Below are 20,324 nucleotides of genomic sequence, written 5' to 3'. Positions count from 1 at the left end.
TATTTCTGTTAATCATGATTATTATAAATTGAAATTTTTATTCTTTAAATATCTAAAATATCTTTATTACTTTCACCAAGTATTTAACCATACAATTAAATTTAAAAGAGTAAGAGATATAAGGCTATAGAATTTGTTTGGGGGTATGAAAAAAATTTTAGCTTGACTTATAAATATCCACGCAACATGACATGATATGACATGACAATTAAGCCTAACTTTTTTTTTAGATCCGATAATATAATTTTTAAGATGTAAATATATTGGATAAATTTTTGAAGTAAATCGAATACATTACTGATGTTTTAGATTAAAATATATAAGACAATACTTAATGTAACATTAAAATTACATTCTTATTTTTTATAATTTTAGAAAAGAAAAACCAAATGTACAATGGCATCCCGAATCCAAAAATATCCCTCCTATTGGCATCTGCAACCTCGTACAATAATCAAATGTTTGATTCAGATTTTTTTTGTTTACTAATCGTAAATATGAATTTTAACTAGTAAAGACTTTCATAAGTCATTTCCATCTCCATACATTTACATGAAAACTCCAATATACTTTACATATTACTATACTACATGAAGAATTTTAATTTCAGCAGCTACGGTATGTTGTCTTGATTAATAAATTAAGCTTCCTCTTTCACCAATAGAGAAAAAACATATCCAAATGGCTAATTACTCGTGAAATGTGAAGATAACAATGAGCGTCGTATATCAATGAACATGACAACTAAGCAATTCAATGGAATTGATTGTGATGCTCTGAAAAGGATAAAAAATTCAGTGAGTTCAAGAAGTCCTCAATTATATCCATAATCAGAATCATCGCTCCTGCGAGAAGTGCTCATATCTCCACCCATCCTCATGTTAAAGCTAGGGCGTTGAACGCAACGAACCAGCGCTTGCACCACCTCGGACATTGCAGGACGGAACTCAGGCTCAGACTGGATCAATCAAAAGAAACACAGAAATAAGTGACCTGTGAATAAAATGGCAAGTAGCACCACTGCAGATATAACGGTTTCAGGACAAATCTATACGTGATTGTTGATCTCAATAGGAAAAAAAGGTTTTTTGTGAACTGCATGGTGTCATGCTTAAGATGTGCAGTGAAGAATTGTCTCACTTATCAAGATTCTCAAGCAGTGACTGTAGTAAAATGGAGAGGCGTAGAAAGCACTTTACCTGGATGCAGAGAGCAACAACATCAGCAAATCGAGATAGTGACTTTGGCGGGTAAAGTCCCCGCAGTGCAGGGTCCACCATCCGTGCCAATGCATCGATGTCATGAAGTTGTGGTGCTGCCCATCGAACTAATGACTGCTCTAGTCTTGGCTTAGAACTGAAAATTTAAAAGAAAAGTTCAAATAATGGAATGAAGGTGAAACCACAAGCAGTGGGTCCACGAATGCACGACATCCATATAGAAGTTGAATTGCAACAGAATAACATAGGAATTACGCAGATAAGTAAATGATCTCTAGACAGTTTGTCCTTATTCAATGCACATTTTGGTCTCTAAATGGTGATTAAAATGTGACAAGTATAAGAAAAAAAAGATCAAGTATCTAAGCCCCAAGTAAATAGCCAATGGCCCTTATTCGTTTTTCTTATAATGAAAAAAAAAATCTCAATTGCTTCAATGGACTAGCCTAAGTGAAAGATCATTTCTGTGTGCCTTCACAAATCAATGATATTTGATATTAAAGATCTCCACATCTCAGCAGATTGCAATACTACATGTTGATAAACAGAAAAAAAACCAAATCCCAGCTCCACAAATCAAGATTCTAGTGACTAGCCCTGTATTTGATTACCTGTCGTAGGGCTTACGACCTGTCAACAACTCTAGCATGACCACTCCAAAGCTGTAGACATCACTCTTAATTGTATAGGCAGAAGGTTTTGTGCATTCAGGAGCATTGTATCCAGGGCCCAAGTTATCATTTGTATCCTGTTGCAAAAAGACAGAAGTCAGTGACTCAGAATTGTGGCCCAAAAGTCAAGCATGGTTGCATCACACGATGGAAGTGAACTTAGTTGAAACCTCAAAGAAGACTGTTAGACCGCAATCAGCCAAGCGTGGGTTTAGCTCAGCATCAAGCAAGATGTTTGCAGACTTGATGTTTTTGTGAATTGCAGATGGGGAGCAGACTTCATGCAAGTACCTGAACAAGCATAAAGTGATTGTCAATTTAAATAGGCAGATATGTACAATATGGTAGCAGACTCATGTTCTACTGAGAAATACCGGATGATAAAATTGGTATACTGAGAAACATGAAGATTGACCATGTTGAAATTTTGGCAATTTTGTTCAACTATTTTGGCTGAATATAGTGATCAGTAAATTATATGCCAATAAAGCCATCTAGTGTATTGCATCTCTCATGAAAAACTGACCAGAATAGGTGTCTACTGAGTCTTTGGAATAGGTTATCACAATCATCTTATAAAGAATAATCGTACTGCACAATTGGATGACTCAGTCATGTGAAGAAGGTTACAAAAACTTCAAATTTAGGGAATCCCATGATAGTCTATTTTGAAACTGAAATACAGGCTTCCTAAATTGATGATCATAACTTAAGGTATGATTGAGAGGCCAAACACAAGTAAATCATTGCTTTTCCAAATACTTTTCTTCCTTTTGTTTGTTATGGAATGCAGTAGATAGTATTGCAGAAATACTCAGTAATAAAAGTTCATGTTGAGCAAGTTTCAGGTTTGGAAGGTAATTCACGTTCGTAGAAAGGTTAATCCGTGTGTTCATCGGTTAGCTAATCATGCCAAATGTAATCAGATAGAGGTTTTGCGGAGGGACACCTGACCTCCTTCTCTATCTTCTTTTTTGAGCTCTGATGAGCAGAGCTTAGGATGTAATAGTTCTCTTTCTTAATTAGCAATTTACTGCAGAGAAGCACGGTCTTTAGGTACATTTCCAATTGCAAAACTGCACAAAAGGCACTCAACAATTTAACCAGACAACTATTTGACTCTTAGCATTGCATGTGTAAATTTGCTCAGATATATTAGATTTATTAACCACAGAATAACAGATTAAAGAGCTAACATACTCACATTTAAAAATCATAGAACAGAATCAGAAAGTATTGCTTAGTTTGCAAAATTAAACTGTAAGAAGTTCTTAACTTACAAATTTTGTAACATAAACTATGTTTCACAAGACTTGATGCTGCAAAGAGAAAAAATAGTGACTGCGTTTCATTTACTTTTGGAAACATTAACAACAGTTGCTGATTATTCATTCTGTTCAAAGCCTGACTTGACAATGAATATATGTGGTAGAAGATAATATGCAATGTAAATTAGACGTACAAGGGAGAAAATACATGCTCATTATCACTATCATGCATTTCCACTTAAATGGCATGTTAACGATATCTACTTACTCTAGAGCACAAGCTGTCCCAAGAGCAATTCTTACTCGAGTTTCCCAAGTCAATGGTTTGCTATAATCATCCGACAAATGTAAGAAACCATGAAGAGAACCATTCCGTTGGAGTTCGTAGACTAAAAGTTGGTAACCAGGCTCTGAGCAATAGCCCAGAAGTTCAGCAATGTTTGGATGGTGCAGCTTGGAAATGCCAGAGACTAATTCCTTAAAGTTATAAGAAGACCTCCCAGATAAACTTAATGCCTCTATCTTCTTAACAGCCAAAACCTGGCTAGCAACATAAGTTATGAATATTCAACCACAATTAATCAGAATTATGAAATATTAAATAACAAAAAAGTTTGATAACTCAACCATGTTAGATACTAATCAGTTACAATGTAAAAGGTATATATCATAGGAACAATTTGCAGCACACGACATCGATTTGTCTTGTCATTATGTATCATCTCCTTTAGCATGGGAAAAATCCAACCCGAATATTGACCAACCTGATCTAAAACTTGACCACTAAAAATAAGAAAAGTTGGCAATAAAAAAACCATAGAAATTCCTGCTCAATTGCCTGACAGGTCCTGCCAACTACCTGGACCAACCTGGCAACTGATCTACTTACTAATCATTCACCACATGTTTATAAGTTGATCTACTTCCTAATGAGGCAACCAACCTCTGGAATTCTTTTTCCTACCTCAACAGTCTCTCTTTATCTTTTTCATCATATTAGACAAAAGACTTTCTTAAGCATCAGAGGGACTAGCAAGTAGGAACCTCAGTTATTTTAACCAACTTCAGGGCTAATCAGCTTGAAGATGACCTAGTTCTTATCAGCTGTCCCTCGTCATTTGATTTAGACATGTCCCCTGATCATCACTGCATAACAAGATAATAAGACACAAAATAGATTCCTCAATCTTCATTACTTTATTCTGTAATGTTGCGAATCCTTAAACACGGCACTCCTAACTATATCCTCACTTTACCTACCAAAGAACTACATGTTCGCCAATGATCATAATCTTAATTCCCTCCACCCATATCTATGGTAATCCAGGACATATGCATCTTATTGTCTCATTTTACAACAGATACACCTAAAGATTATTATGTCTGTGCACTTTGTGTGCACATATCCTTGTCAGCAAGGAGAAGACCATAATATCCTGCATTGGGATGCTCAAAGTTATGCAGTCCGTTTGTAATATGATGTAGAATATATTGGTTGCCCATGAATCTTGTTACCAGTTCCTGAGGTACCACTTGATACAACTATAAAGAAATAATCTTCAGATTATTGTATTCACATCATCTAGGGAAATAATCCCGCTACAAATATATTATTGTGTTCACACCATCTAAGAAAATAATCCCTCTACAATCATTGACCTATTGATTTCATTCCTAAGTTAAGAAGCTGATTAATTATGATCACCCTTGATTTAGGATATTGACAGGTTTTGTAAACTTGTATGAATAGCATTGTGCAGTAAGGGAATATAACAACGAGCAATACTTTCCTTTCCTTTGTGTGAAGTCTTTCTTCTTATCCCTCACCTCTCTTTATGGTATCAAAGCCTCTAGTTATCATTTCCAACTCCTAAAAGTATCTTCTTTGAGGTACAACACCCACAAGCATTGTCCACAGCCACTGCACACCTGCAACCAAATCCACAATCGCAGCAATACATCCTTCTTCACCCTTCAAACAAGGTAACCAAAGTTTCTTCTCAAACTTTTTTTTTTTTTATCTTTAACTCCATCTTCACGACCGAGCTTGGTGAGTTTCAAACCAACAATTCGGTATCCATCAACCCCACATTACAACTTCCATTGAAACTCACCAAGCTCAAGTATACCTCTTGGAGATCTCAAGTAATCAACCTGCTTTATGGCTATAATCTTATCGGCTTCATCGATGGAACAAGCATGTGCCCTCCTGAAATAATCAAAACCTAGGAGGATCTTATTGCAAACCCAGAATGGAAGCTTTGGAAAAGACAAGATAGACTCCTACTTCATGCTATCACAGCCTCTATCTCAGATCAAGTCATTCCTTTAATTTCTTCCGCAACATCATCAGTCGAAGCTTGGTCCAAACTTGAGAAAATTTATGCCAAGAAATCCAGCACAAGGATGCTTGGTCTAATGAGCACTCTTGCAAAAACAACAAAGGAGGGAAAGACAATTGACGAATATATGCGTTCTATCAAGGTAATAGCTAATGACTTGGCACTTATTGGATTTCCTTCAGATGAAGATGAGATTATTATTGCTATTCTTAATAATCTTGGTGATGAGTACAAAGAAATCAATGCTGCAATAAGGGCTCGAGATGCACCTAAATCATTTGAAGAGCTTTATGATAAGCTCTCTGATCATGAGAGGTTTCTCAATCAAGAAGAGCCCAAGAAGGAAAAAGCAATCATCACTGCTCAATATAACAAAAAATCCAACAACAAAAACAATGGAGGAAACAATGGTGGCTATCCAAATCAAAAGGGACAAGCTAACAAAGGGCAACATCAAAACTACAAGAATTTTGCTAATAACAAACCCTATCAAGGTGGCTTCAATCCAAATTGGCATCCTCCATATAACAATCAACCGAAAGTTGTTTGTCAACTTTGCAACAAGATCTGTCAGAGTGCCAAAATGTGCAAGTCACGACCACAACCACTATACAAGCTGCAAGCCAATTTCATGACCAATGGATCTTCTAGTAATAATAGAAGTTGGGTGATGGACTCCGGTGTTTCTCATCACTTCATATTTGATCTGCAGAATCTCTCCATGCATTTAGAATATGGTGGTACAGATAATACAATTATTGGTGATGGTAATGGAATTCCTATCTCTCATGTTGGGTGTAAATAGATTTTTCATATCAAATGGAATCCTGATGGGTCTATAGCAAGATATAAAGCTCATTAGGTAGCAAAGGAATTTCACCAACAACCTGACATCGACTTTACTGATACATTTAGTCCAATTGTAAAACCAACTAATTGTTCTCACTATTGCTATTTCTTGTGGTTGGCCGTTGGGGCAACTAGATGTCAATAATGTCTTCCTACAGGGCACTCTTATTGATACTATTTATATGCAACAACCTCCATGATTTATTAACTCTGACTTCCCTACACATGCATATAAAGAAAAACTCTTTATGGATTTTGTTAGGCACCACGAGCATGGTACACTAAATTACGCAAATATTTGGAATCATACGACTTTGTCAACTCAAAATCTGATTCATCATTATTCATTCTTCACTATGGCAATATCACTCTACTTCTGCTTGTCTATGTAGATGATATTATAATTATAGGGAGCTCGCTTGACTTTGTGTGACAATTCATAAGTGCCCTCTCCAACCGCTTTTCTATCAAGGATCTTGGTCTCCTAAATTACTTTCTTGGTGTTGTGGCAGTACCTACCTTATTCGGGCTTTTCTTATCACAACACAAGTATGTACGTGATTTATTTGACAGGGCTAAGATGGATAGTGCCAAAGAAGTTTTCAGTCCCATGTCGACATCACCCACCTTGAAGCTTAATGATGGCTCACCCCTAGTTGATGCTACTTTTTATCGCTCTACACTTGGTGCCCTACAGTTACTTTCCCTCACTCGACCAGATATTTCATTTGCAATCAACAAACTATCTCAGTTTATACATTGGCCATCATCAAACCATTGGACTGCAGTCAAGCAGCTCCTTCATTACCCAAAAGGTACTTTAAAGTTTAAACTACGGTCTTTTAATTTGCAAAGACTCTCCATTAAGTCTTTATGCTTTTGTTGATGTAGACTAGGTTGGAAATCTTGATAAGTGGACGTCGACCTCTGCTTGTATTATTTTTCTTGGAGCTAACCCAATAAGTTGGAGTTCAAAAAAACAAAAAACTATTGTTCGATCGTCTACAAAGGCTGAATACCATGCTGTTGCATCCACTGCTGCTGACATTAATTGGGTGCAGAACTTGCTTCGTGAACTTCAAATTGGACAATCATCTCCTCCAACTATATATTGTGACAATGTTGGTGCTATTTACCTTTGTGCTAATCCAGTCTTTCACTCGCAAATGAAGCACATAGTCATTGACTTTCATTTTGTTCGTGACCAAGTTTCTTAGAAGCAACTCCATGTTAGCCATGTTCATACTGTCAAACAACTTGCAAACTCCTTAACGAAGCCGCTATCACATCAACATTTTACTTGACATTGTTCCAAGATTAGTATTCATGATGGAAGACCAATCTTACGGGGGCCTATAAAGAAATAATCTTCATATTATTGTGTTCACATCAGCTAGGGAAATAATTCCTCTAAAATCATTGACTTATTGGTTTCATACCTAAGCTAATAGGGTGATTGATCATGATCACCCTTGATTTAGGATATTGACAACTTTGTAAACTTGTATAAATAGCATTGTGGAGCAAGGGAATATAACAACGAGCAATACTTTCTTCTCCTTTGTGTGAAGTCTTTCTTCTCATCCCTCACCTCTCTTTAACAACGTCGCTTCCGAGTGCATAATTAAACTATCAGTTCTCCGGGAATATATACAACCATCCCTGTGTACAATCCTAGTAGAACTTAATGCTCAATCCAAAAATAACAGATATGTCCAGTTAGCTCTGCAATCGGAACAATAATGCCATGCACAGCGTAAAAAGGAAAAGGTTTATCATTATTAAGAATCAACAACCACAATTCATGAAAATACAAGTGAGCACTAACAATTGCAAATTCATTGAATCAACTATTTGAGTGTCAGACAAGTTCTAGGTCTCCACTAATTTTTAAACGAGCTTATAACAAATAAAATTTATAATTTCATTTAAAGATGAATCCCTTTTTTTCTTTTTAGACCCTCTTCAAGCCAATTTGTTATAGAATAAACCTCATTGATGCATCATGTTTTAACCTTTAGACACTTTTTAGTAAGTTCATCATAATCTGACCAAAGTTATCTGATAGGATAGAGGCAATAAAATGTGGGTGGTTGAAATAGTGTAGGCAAAATTATTTGAGGTTTTTATTAATATCATACTGATGTAGGATAAACACATGCAAGGGATTTTAAAATGAGACTAAAACATCTGATTGGTTAATAATCAACAAGGCTGTAAAATCTTCTTATTATTTTTTGAAATTAATGTTTCAAATTTAACTAGCATGAAAGAAGAAAATATTAAATAATTTTGAGAATTAAAATAAAGAACAAATATGAAGCTCACTCAGGATCTAGAAATCACTTCTAAGGATGAAGAGCCCTCAAGTCTCACACATAGGTGACTTCATGGCACCATTAGTGAAGCAAAACTTCTTTTACATATTTAAACTTCAAACACATCACCATTTCATTGCTTAGCACCTGTTTCCCTTTAAATGAACCCTCCAATTTTAGAATATTGTATTCCTTTCATCAGGGTTGATCAATCACCCATTTTGTTTTTCTAAAGAAGTTCTACTTCTAATTGTTTAACAAATGATCTTTCGTACTTAGGTGACTCTTGATTGGAATTAGCTTTCTTTAATCAAGCCCAATAATCTCATTTCTTCTTCTTGGGCAAGCTTTGTAGTTAGCCTAAAGGCATGCCAGATGGCAACCTATTACATTTGTAAATAAAATAAAATATTGAAAACAAAAATGGCTCCTGCATCACATGTTGATGCAAGATCCAATTCGTGTTATTTCTGCATAAATATCTCATTAATGATAGCCAATATAGATATTATCCATGGCCAAACTTGTATATTATTCAAGGACATAATAGCTAGTGTAACACCCCGATTAGTCCTACATTGGAAATAAACAAGCCAATCTTAATCTAACTAAGATTGACTTATAAGAGTATGATAAGTGTACTACTATCAACTTCAGCTTAAGCATTTTGACCAGTGACATAGATCAAACGAAGTTGATGGGTCAGTTAGCTTATCAGACCCAGGTCGTGATATTTGGTATCAGAGCCAACCTAGTATTTAAGCATGGTGAAGGAGCTCGAGTAGAAAAAGGCTACCCATGGATGGAGTTAGAGAACTCATCAAAGCGTAGAGCCACCATTAAGCTATACCTCACATGTACCATGCTAGAGTTTGATCTAGGTAATGTTGGGCTTTGATGAGGATGACAAGCCCTTGAGTGGGAAAAATTGTAACACTCCGATTAGTCCCACATCGAAAGTGGGTAAGATTAAAATTAGCTTATAAGAGTTTGATGAGTATATTATTATTAACTTTAGCTTAAGAATTTTGACGAGTGGCTTAAGCTAAACGAAGTTGTTGGGTTAGTTAGCCTATCAGGCTTGGGTCAATGCAGGTCTACATAAGTCAGATGGTCGTTTTGTCATTTTTTTATGAGTAGAGATAAAGTTTATGCTCCTCTTGTAGGTAGGAAACTTTTCATCTCACCTTGTAAATATGAACATGTATATGGATGATTAGAATATGCTTTATCGAAATTAACATTATCATTTCCAAAGTACAACGTCCTAAACCATTCATGTTATGCCTTTTGCATAAAAAGGTTGATATATACGTGTTTTGTCCATCTCTACCTATGAATGAAGATACACATGTGTATACATATTCTGTATGTAAAAATGTAAATGTATAAATATGTTAGTATTGTAAATGCAAGTATTTATTAAGAGAGGAACACGGTTCACAACTTACATATGTGAAAAATATACTTCCTGATGATCAAGCAATCTAATATTCTTTTTAATTGATGCCAACAATTTGAATTCAGTAAGTCCTCATCATAAAGATACCCTCAATAATTCATGCATGACAACATTTTGTCCATGTAGGATTCTGTTACAAAGCACGCAACCATGCTCTTCTATAGTTTGAAGTTTGAACTAAGCTACAATCCAATGTTCAAGATTAGATTGAATTGAGAAACTAAACCAAGACAAAACATCCTTGTACTTACAGACAAAGTGAGTTGTATTCAGGATCAGAATTTAAAGCAATAAAACCATATTTAAGGACTGTTTTCTTCAACACGTACGAAATCCATGAACTAGGAAAATCAGCTTTACACCTAAAGAAATAAATTAGCAGCCAAAACACAAATATTCAAATGAATATCACAGTGCAGGAATTTTTAACTGGAATTGCTTAAGTGAATGATGGATAAGGATTCAGATAGATTAACCAATCAAATAGTTCATAAAGCAAACGAGAAGAAACACAACAAAAAGGCAATAGTTAGATTCATGCTCGTATGACCCTAACATGACAGCCTTATTTCACTGGCAGCTGTTGCAAAACATAGCACATTACTCACATTTCATGACGTTTGTACTCATGGCTGTGTACTTTCAGAGCATATGGATATTAAAGAATAAACCAAGTGCATAACACTCCCACCAATGCTGCATCTGGAGAGGATCAATATGCGTGGTCTTACCCAAGGTTTGCAATTTTATATCGTACCAGATTATCGAGCTCAGTTCGGTACGGTATGAGTATACCGAGCGATGCGCGTACAGTTCGGTGTGTATGTATGTATGTATGTATGTATGTATATGTATATGTATATGTATATGTATATGTATATGTATATGTATATGTATATGTATATGTATATGTATATGTATATGTATATGTATATGTATGTATGTATGTATGTGTATATATATATATATATATATATATATATATATATATATATATATATATAATAATAATAATAATAATAATAAGTTAAAAAATAAAAAGAAGGGCGACGTCGCCTTGTTTTTTCTCCTCGTGTGGATGAGGAGAAGTCGCCGATGATGCCGAGGCCTCGTCGCCTTAAACGAGGAGGCAACATCTCATATGCGGCGTCCGGCGAGGGAGGGCGGCGACGGATCTCCAGGTTCTCCCTTTTCTTCTTCCCCTTCTTCCTTCTCCCTCGGCTAATACCGCCCCGTAGCGGGTGACGACAATCGAAATCAACCGTCACCGACCGATTTCGCATGGTAACGGGGCGGAAACAACCCCAATCGACGATATCACCTGGTAGCGAGTGGTCCGCGTACCGGTTTGCTAGTGGACCGGTATGGGCAGTATCATTCGAAATTAAAAACCTTGGTCTTACCCTTACAAATGAAATCACTCTCATAAAATATATTAAGGTTTTAAATTTCGGATATCGAACAAGTACCAATTCCAGTATGGATCTGAGTCATACCAATGTACTGTTTGGAAAATAAAGACGTTATTGTCCGATACAAACCCTGCACCGGATGGTGTAGACATTGTACTAGTGCACACCTTGTACTAGGTGGACCAGATGGTATAGACCTTGTACCTAGTGGTATAAGCCTTCTACAGGACGTACGACTAGGTTGTACTGTGATCCACATGCCGGTAGGCTATCAAACCAGTAAATATTGCAGGTACTAAACCATACATGGTGGTACTGTAAAGTGTAAATGTACCTTTCCATCAGCAGATTTTGCCTTGTATGTGCGTCCAATGTTCCCTTGCCCAAGAAGGCGGCTAGCACTGAAACTCAAGGTAGCAGCTTGCAAATCTGCTAAAGAATAAATTGTGGGACTAATGTGGTCTGTGCTTCTTCTGGAATTAGATCTTTTTGCAAACTGATTATCACTTAACGGTTTTTGAGTATCAGCCAATGGTGTTTTTAGATCCAAGGAAGGATTTTCAAAAGCTTTCATGTCAACTGAAGAAGACGAATCCTTAAGCCCTGCAAGCAGATTCCATAACAGATTATGAAAGGAGCATAATTTTTTTAATAATGACTGTGAAAGAGAAAATCTCCAAGAGAGACATATAAATGAACTAAATGAAAACAGAAATTTTGACTCATCAGATATGAGTTCCAGAAATTATCATTATCAGAATTCAAGACCAAATCAAAAGTTGCAAATTGACTTCTTTTTGACAGAAAAAGGAGTAGAACAAGAATATTAGTATTGACAGAACTGAACAAAAGTCAAAAAAATTCGGCAACCAGGTCAATTTTACTATGTACACATCAATGGCAATATAAAATGTCCACCAAGTTATGGTAGAATCCATTAAATAAGAAATCTCTAGTCAATCATCAGATAATTCAATAAATTGCTTGTACAAAATGGGCTTCATTACAATAAAAGATGCTATTAAAACATCAACTAGCAAATAGAATCTCATCTAAAATACAGAATTTACAGTTATTCAGTTCTTATGCACTTTCCGTAGACAATAGTTAAAGAGAGTGAATTTATTAGGAAAGAACCTAAAACTTCAATGAGCTTCTTACTGGGGTTAGAGCAACTTGAACAGTAACAACCCTGAACTTGACAAAGAATTCTGTGGGACAATAACTCTCCTGCTAAACTAACAAAAAGATAATGGTGAAATGAGTTGCCATGTTTCAATCTCTCACCATAAGATGGGGTAACATATAAATAATTACCATAAATAGCAAAATGAATCCTCTCGACTCCTTACTAGAATTTAGAACTGAATAATCACCTTCAGATGTCTGTTGAATCAACATGCCTACTCTATATGGAAGTCAACTTGCTTCTGGATTCAAAAGTAAACCAAGATCATATCAGGTTGTATATTTCCATTTAAATGCCTACAACAAGAACAAGCATAAGGTCTCAACTATCTAGGGCTTGGTACATAGATCTTTTTCCATAAATATAGCTATTTATAGCAACACTTTTGTTCAAACAATTATCAATCTCTTTTTATTGTTTCAAATAAAATTTTATTAAGCCTTTCTCCACCCTCGTGCCATGATTCCAAATTAACTCACCTCAGCTAACCAGTAATCTCCAAACCTCCCTTAAACACAGCATGCCATCCTGAATGGTCTTTCTCATTCTTAGACTTCCTCATTAAATCTTCAGTACTATCTTAACATTTGAGAAATGTAAATATTTTTATTTCTTCAAAAATCTCGTGCTTCCACCTTGATATAGTCATCTCAGCAACTCTTTGTACGTATGGTTTTGCAACTACCAAACTTCTCTTTGTAACTACTAAACATTTTGATCCATAAAGCACAGGTAACCTTATGATTGTCATATAAAAAGGAACACGCGACGATCATGCCACTCCAAAGGCCTCTACAATTTAAGCATTCTACTTTCTATTATATGCCTATAAACAAGATCCTGATTGACTACCAACAATGTGGACCTTCTGTGTATTCTATGGTTAACCTTCAAACTATTCACATTAAAATAAACAAGGATCCATGTAAAATGAACAGTAAATTTCACTTTTAAGCTTTAGCGAACCACATCATATTGCTGGAGTAAAAGATTTAGTGCCTAAATACAATCACTTAGATTTGTTGCTCCTAATGAATATCGGTATCCCATGTAACATGCTTGAATATCCTTTATGTCAAATAACAGGTATCTTCCCATTGAAACATTATTACCTATACCTGCCACTAATGCCAGCACAACTCTTGGTGTATCATCAGCGATATGCATGACAAAATTGACTATCTACAAGCTACTAAAAACAACTTAACACATCATTCTCTTACCAAAAAATTACTTCAGCATGATCTTACAAGTTGGATTTTGCACCAGGTGAGTATTGGTAGGCTGTCAGATCCAAATTAGATAGTGATATCATATGAGATTCATTATCGATTTGAGTTTTGTAGAATGAATATAGAATCATATATCCATGAGTTTACAGTTTCTTTACTACAAACAGAAATCATATATGAACAGCCATATGATAACATTACAAAGTCTCTGGAGCTTTAATGCGATGGAAGAAACAAACTAAAAACTTTTTGCATACTAGAAGCGTAAATGATACTACAATCAGAATTTGTATAAGAGCAGCTATCTGATAATATAACATAAAGATTCTGGACAATTTACAACATGAAAGAAACTACCTGCAAACTCATCGTCTACCAGAGGTGTAAATGACCTGTTCTGGCTATGTTGTTCATCAATATAACAAGATGAAGCTGAAGATCTTCGCTTAAGCAGAGCCATCATAATGAGAATCACAACTAAGACAACTATCACGATCACAGCAATGGCTGCAGCTTTCATCCCTGAATGTTTATTTGTGGATGAGCTTCCACCAGTTCTGTCTGCAGCTTTAGACATACCTGGAGGAGCTGGTCCAGATGACCAAGAATTTCCATCAACCCTTACGAAAGAAATTAGTAGCCATCAGAAAGGATTAGACAAAGCAGCAAATCCATAAAACTAGAAAAGAACCCAAAAAAAAGAAAGCCTCAATCCTGCTCACTTAAGATTATCTATACTTCTCAATTTGTTGGGAATCCAACCCGTGAAATGGTTGTTCTGAACATTTCTGGAAGAAAAACAAGAAAACCTGGTTAAAGATTGCTCAGATAATTAGTGAGTTTGCTGGTTTATAACAAGCAAGCAACTCTAAAAAATTTAAAGAATTCAACAGTAAACCATGAGAAAATATATACTGGAAAAATAGGATGTATTGGCAAAAGCACAACAATCTTAACAAACTACTGAATGAGACTTCCTATTCCAAGATATAAACTGTTAGATGCTTCTTGTCTGATTATGTTCTCTATGTACCTTTATACCTGCCCATATAAGCGCATAAAATTTCTATGAGATTTACATAGAATGTCGTTTATAAATTCTGAACTCCTTGCAAATATTATACAGTTGAAACTTGAAACTATGTTACTTTTGTATTTCTGATTCCTTGAATACAATTTTTAGCATCATTTATTAACTTCTAATAAGCATCCAAAAGATTTCTCTAAATCAGATGATCATCTTCACTTGATAATTCCAACTAAAAGTGAGTAGAAATGGATTTATATTAAAATTATCCATATTTACAATCATGGCAATCCAATTACTTTTCATATTCAACAAAAAGAGAAAAATGAACCATTAGCTTCCAAGGAACCTTCTTTTAGTATAATTAAACAACAAATGATATGTAGTTACACTTGAAACAATACACCATCCAAGTTTCCAAGCGGATGAAAGGGGCATTGAGTCATGATCTAATTATTCATCAATACTTACAGATCTTCGAGAGAAAGAGGGGCAAGAACACCAAGTGAACCACTAAACTGATTGTTCTGTATATTCCTGTAAATTCAAATATACACAAAATTAGTTCAACAGGAGCTCAAGAAGATAGATTAAAAGAAAACTTCTGTTCCTTACAAAGTTTTGAGACTTGAGAGAGATCCGAAGCTCTGAGGCAGGTTACCTGAGAAGTGGTTGAATGAGAGATCCCTGATGTCATAATAGAGTATGGTCATATGCACAAAGTCCATATAAGAAAAAAAGTCATATATAATTTAATTTCTGAATTAAATTAAAAAGACAGAACCATTATTTAATTTCTGAATTCTTAGTCATAGCAAATTTGTGATGTTGGGAAATCACTTTGTGAGAACTCACGATTTTTTAAGTGAAAGATCACCCAATTGGCCAAAATTCCAAACAACATAAATATGAAAATGTATTCAATGTATAACAGGTCAAATCCAAGGACTAAAAAGAAATGACCTTCACGTTGACTATTAAAAAATACATAAACAGGTGAACAATATAAGTACATAAACTGCCTTGTCTTAATGACTATTACTCCTTTTTCACAACATGCCTTTGTTGTCATATTAATAAATCCTCACCAGTTCAGCAGTTTAGATAAGTGCACCATCAATTTAACGCCCTGGTGTAGTCTCATAATGGATATGACTTTCATGGTATTTGCCAATTCCTGAGGCATATTTAAGCATGGTATGATACAGTGAGATTGGTTTAAGGAACCCAACTAAGCTTCACCAAAAAGATCCTCCTAAACCACAACCACTGCATCACTAAACCAACATTAGAAATATGCAGATCAGCATCACTAAACCAAGATTTATTCTCTTATCACATATCTAGGAATAGAAATCTCATCTAAGATCTTTATTCTTATATTTTTCAACGGAAACTATTTCCATAATAAGACTTCAGGTAGAAGGGATTTGCTCTTCTAAATACGGTCATCAAACAAAGGAGGTAGCATAGAGGGTGGCTCCAATTTCTTTATGTATATTCTTTTGAAAGCATCTGTAGAACAAATTAATCCATGTATTTGCCAAAAGAAGGCTAGATGTGCCTATATAAACACATGTGAATAGATACACACGCATCCCAATATATGCAATATATAACATAGAAAAGTATATACCAGTCAAATCGTACCGAACCGGACGAAATTAAAAACCATAATCAAGACAAAAAGATGCTAGATTGAGGAAAAAGAATTTCAAATGTATTAATGGTATAACTTTTTCATTCTAATGGGATCGGCTGATAAGGATCACTAAAACCAAAACGTATAGTTTCATAAAAGAAACTACTTTGGTGAGTCATAAATCACTGGAAGTACAATAGCAATTTTTTTTTCTTTATTTCAAATGAATTTGATTGTCTAATTACATAATAATAAAGAAGAAGTTATCTTACAGCAATGAGAGACTATGAAGTTTTCCGAACACATCAGTCAACTGACCACTGAGCTGGTTATTGGCAAGATTTCTGCATTCCACCATCAACTGACTTATCATTAATAACCAAGGATGCACGTAGGAGCTTATGCAACGAAAATCAAATTCATCTTACAAATAGTTAAGATCAGTCATCTGAGAAATTGAATAAGGAACCCCTCCAGTAAGTGCATTTCCAGCAAGATTTCTGCACAAGATAAAATGTCAAGCTAAATTCTGGCAAACATTGATATTCTATTAATATGTTAGCAATGTGACCATACAGAGATTAAAATCCCATGTATATGCAAGTCATGCAAACATAGAGTTCCAAATAGTAACTGAACTTGATTTCAACTACGAAAGTCCACCAAACTGATTCATTGTAGATAAAATTTAGGTTTCACTCGACTTTTTGTACTCTTGCAACATGCACATAAGGTTAGAATTGCTAGCTTGAGAATAAATATGATAGATATATGCATGTTTTAAGGTGGGACTTACATATGAATGGCATTAGGTGGAAGTTGGTAAGGTACATCGCCCTGAAGATTGTTCTTGCTCAAATCACTGTACTAAGACCAAGAAAAGGCATGTTAGGTTGCAACATCAATATGTCTAAAGAAATAGCAAGTTAGTTCTTACAAATAAGTTACTGAAGTCAAGCTTGACAGTTGGTAACCCATTGTACCGGTCAATCCAAGACCTGAGAGTTTTCTGGTTGACAGAAATATATATCCAATTAAGTGCCATCAGTAAAGCAATGACAAAAATATAAAGCAGCTTTCACAAATTGCCTACCAAAATATTAGGTGAAAGGGTAATCATTAATAATCACTCTTGTGAAATGAACCAGAATATTAGATTATACCAAGGCACTGAAGCCTGCAAACCGAAGAAACAGTATGTGTTTCTTTTTCTCGATCATTTACCATCCTCCTATAAAAAGTTCCATGTACTGTTTTTCCTTTAACTACAATAGTAAAAAGCATAATGCAGTACATTATTAAAAGCATAATCAAGCAACTTTCTTTTCTTCACAGTGTAAGAGTTATTGATATTTAGCTGTTAGAGTCGTAGCCTGGAAAATTCTAACACTGATAATTTTAACATTTTGAGCAATGTTCTGAAGGCCTGCAACACTGTATGCGCAGCCCACAAGTCACAAATCTGCATCTGCAGCTTATATTAGAGTTTAAAACATTCATCATAATCATAGTGAAGTATGTACGGTAACAAGTTACAACCAAACTTTGAACATTAAGTATGTTCAGTTCCTCCACCACCACAAACTCTAGTTGAATTCAAGCAGGTAACGACGGTCAAATTAGATAATTAACGAATAAGTATAAACATTTCAATGTGATTTAATTGAAAAGTAATAAGAAAAAGATGAGGTTCAAGAGACTAATGTAATACTTTTCATGGCATACATATTACAGCACAAATTGCAAAGAGTGAAACAGCCTATGTGAAAACATAATCTGCATAAGCAGTGACATGATGAGGATAGACAGAATACATGGTTGCATCTTTGGCATGTGCAGTCAAACCATATAATTACTAAAAGACATTGTTTAAGGTGATCACATGATCATCTACATATATGACCACATAAAGCACATTTTAGAAAGTTGTCTTGGATAAATGGATGGCAATGACTGAACCACAGCAACCAAAGCCAGGAACCATAAGAATCCAAGAAAAAAGAAATTCCTTACATTTCTGTCACGGATGAGCCAGAGCATTTGATGCCTTTCCAATCATTGCCACAGGGATCACCACCGCTGGAACCCCAACCGGTCAACTGAGAGGGGGAGTTTAAGCTGCTATACATAACATTCAAGGCAGAAACTGCAAAAGCAACAAACCAACAGTATCAAAGGAAAGCAGAAAGCCCAAAATCTGAAGAGCGTTGCTTATTTGGAAAGGACCATATCGATGGATCAGAACCATAGTTATGATACTCGGACTGAAGGGAGAGACTATTCAGACACAAAAAGAAAAAAAACAAGAACAGGACACCCTGCTGGTTTGGTTTACTAGTTGGAGAGTATGAACCTTAAAAAGACTGAAAAACAGTCGACACTTTATTGTTACAAAAAAAATTGATTTTTTTAAAGGTCAGTTAAGTATTTTCATCATAAGGATAAAAGAGATGAAAAGCCCTATCGTCCTGGTTATTCTCTTGTTAACATCACCCTTACCATCCTCTTTTACTATATTACAAAAAATTCTATTCATGATATTATCCATATGTTTTAGATTTTTAACATGATATATTAATATATTCTATTTTTAAAAATAAATATTAAACCTAAGGTAACTACCTATTCCATTCTATATATTAAATATATTATATTCATGATTTTATCCAACCAGTTAAGCTAACAGTTTAACCAATGGCCCATCTCAATCTGGTAACTACATAAAACAATAGAAGTTACGCAGACAGCAGCTGTTGTTCATAGAAAATAAATATGAATGCAATTACACATGCATATACACAAATTCAACACATCAACCAGGGGCACGCCCAATTAACTCCAATCGCATTAAGAAACTAATCAAATTGACACAACAATATATTCTTTTCTGATCTCAGGTGTAATCTTTAATTCCTTCCATGTCTTCCGGGTTCACTTAAACATTCCATCTAATGTTTCATTGCAAGACTACATCAATCGATCGTTAACAGAATAAATCTAATCATACTCGCAAAGAGGAAGAACAGTACACAAGACGAGCCATCGAGAAGGGAGAAATACGGAAATCGCTTACCATCAGACGAATCGGTCCTGCCGCGGACCAGATTGGAGAGACGCAGAAACAACAAGAAAATCAGCGATGGCGGAAGACAGCGAACCATCTTGGGAGGAGGGGATCTAGGGCTTGGTCGATGTTTCCATGGTGAGGCGCACAGCTAGAGGTGGGAGAAAGGAGGAGGGTGCCGACGCCGTGAGAAGGGAACCCTCGCTTGCTCCACTGGAATCCATTCGCTTGTTCCTATAAAATTAAGGTTTCGCAGCGAGAGATGGAGAGGAAGAAGGAGGTACCGGAAGGCGGCATTCGAGGAGGGGCAACGGAGCCGCGAGGGTGGCGGAGAGCCTCTGCTTTCTTGCTTTCCCTCCCTCCATCCCAACAAAAAATCAAAAAAACCGGCAGTTGGAGCGTGCAATGCACGTGAGCTATAGGAAGGGTTATTATTATTATTATTATTATTATTATTATTATTATTATAAATTCTCATAAAAAGTTTTAAGCTTCGAGAAATACTGCATAATACCCCATTTCCAAAAATTTTGATAGACAGTTGTTGTCACATTTAGGCTTGATAGAATTTATTTGCCTATGCCTCTCTCACTCATCCACCTCTACCTAGGTAAGCCTCCAACGACCT

General features: G+C 35.5%; 1 protein-coding gene across 1 annotated transcript; it reads right to left on the bottom strand.

The window, feature by feature from the left end:
• Positions 1 to 661: 661 nt before the first annotated feature.
• On the bottom strand, positions 662 to 20,007 carry LOC103989313 (protein STRUBBELIG-RECEPTOR FAMILY 5-like). The gene is made up of 16 exons (XM_018826408.2): positions 19,706 to 20,007; positions 18,646 to 18,778; positions 17,570 to 17,641; positions 17,429 to 17,494; positions 17,061 to 17,132; positions 16,905 to 16,976; positions 15,606 to 15,677; positions 15,462 to 15,527; positions 14,686 to 14,751; positions 14,321 to 14,583; positions 11,877 to 12,145; positions 3,428 to 3,699; positions 2,062 to 2,182; positions 1,832 to 1,968; positions 1,200 to 1,356; positions 662 to 958 (listed from the first exon to the last, which is right to left on the bottom strand). Exons 1-16 carry the CDS (start codon positions 19,791 to 19,793, stop codon positions 815 to 817), a joined length of 2,070 nt encoding a protein of 689 aa, XP_018681953.2. The 5' UTR covers positions 19,794 to 20,007; the 3' UTR covers positions 662 to 814.
• Positions 20,008 to 20,324: the final 317 nt, after the last annotated feature.

This window comes from Musa acuminata, chromosome BXJ3-1 (genome assembly GCF_036884655.1).
Source record: "Musa acuminata AAA Group cultivar baxijiao chromosome BXJ3-1, Cavendish_Baxijiao_AAA, whole genome shotgun sequence".
Lineage (NCBI taxonomy): Eukaryota > Viridiplantae > Streptophyta > Magnoliopsida > Zingiberales > Musaceae > Musa > Musa acuminata.
This window is presented reverse-complemented; position numbering and strand designations above follow the sequence as displayed.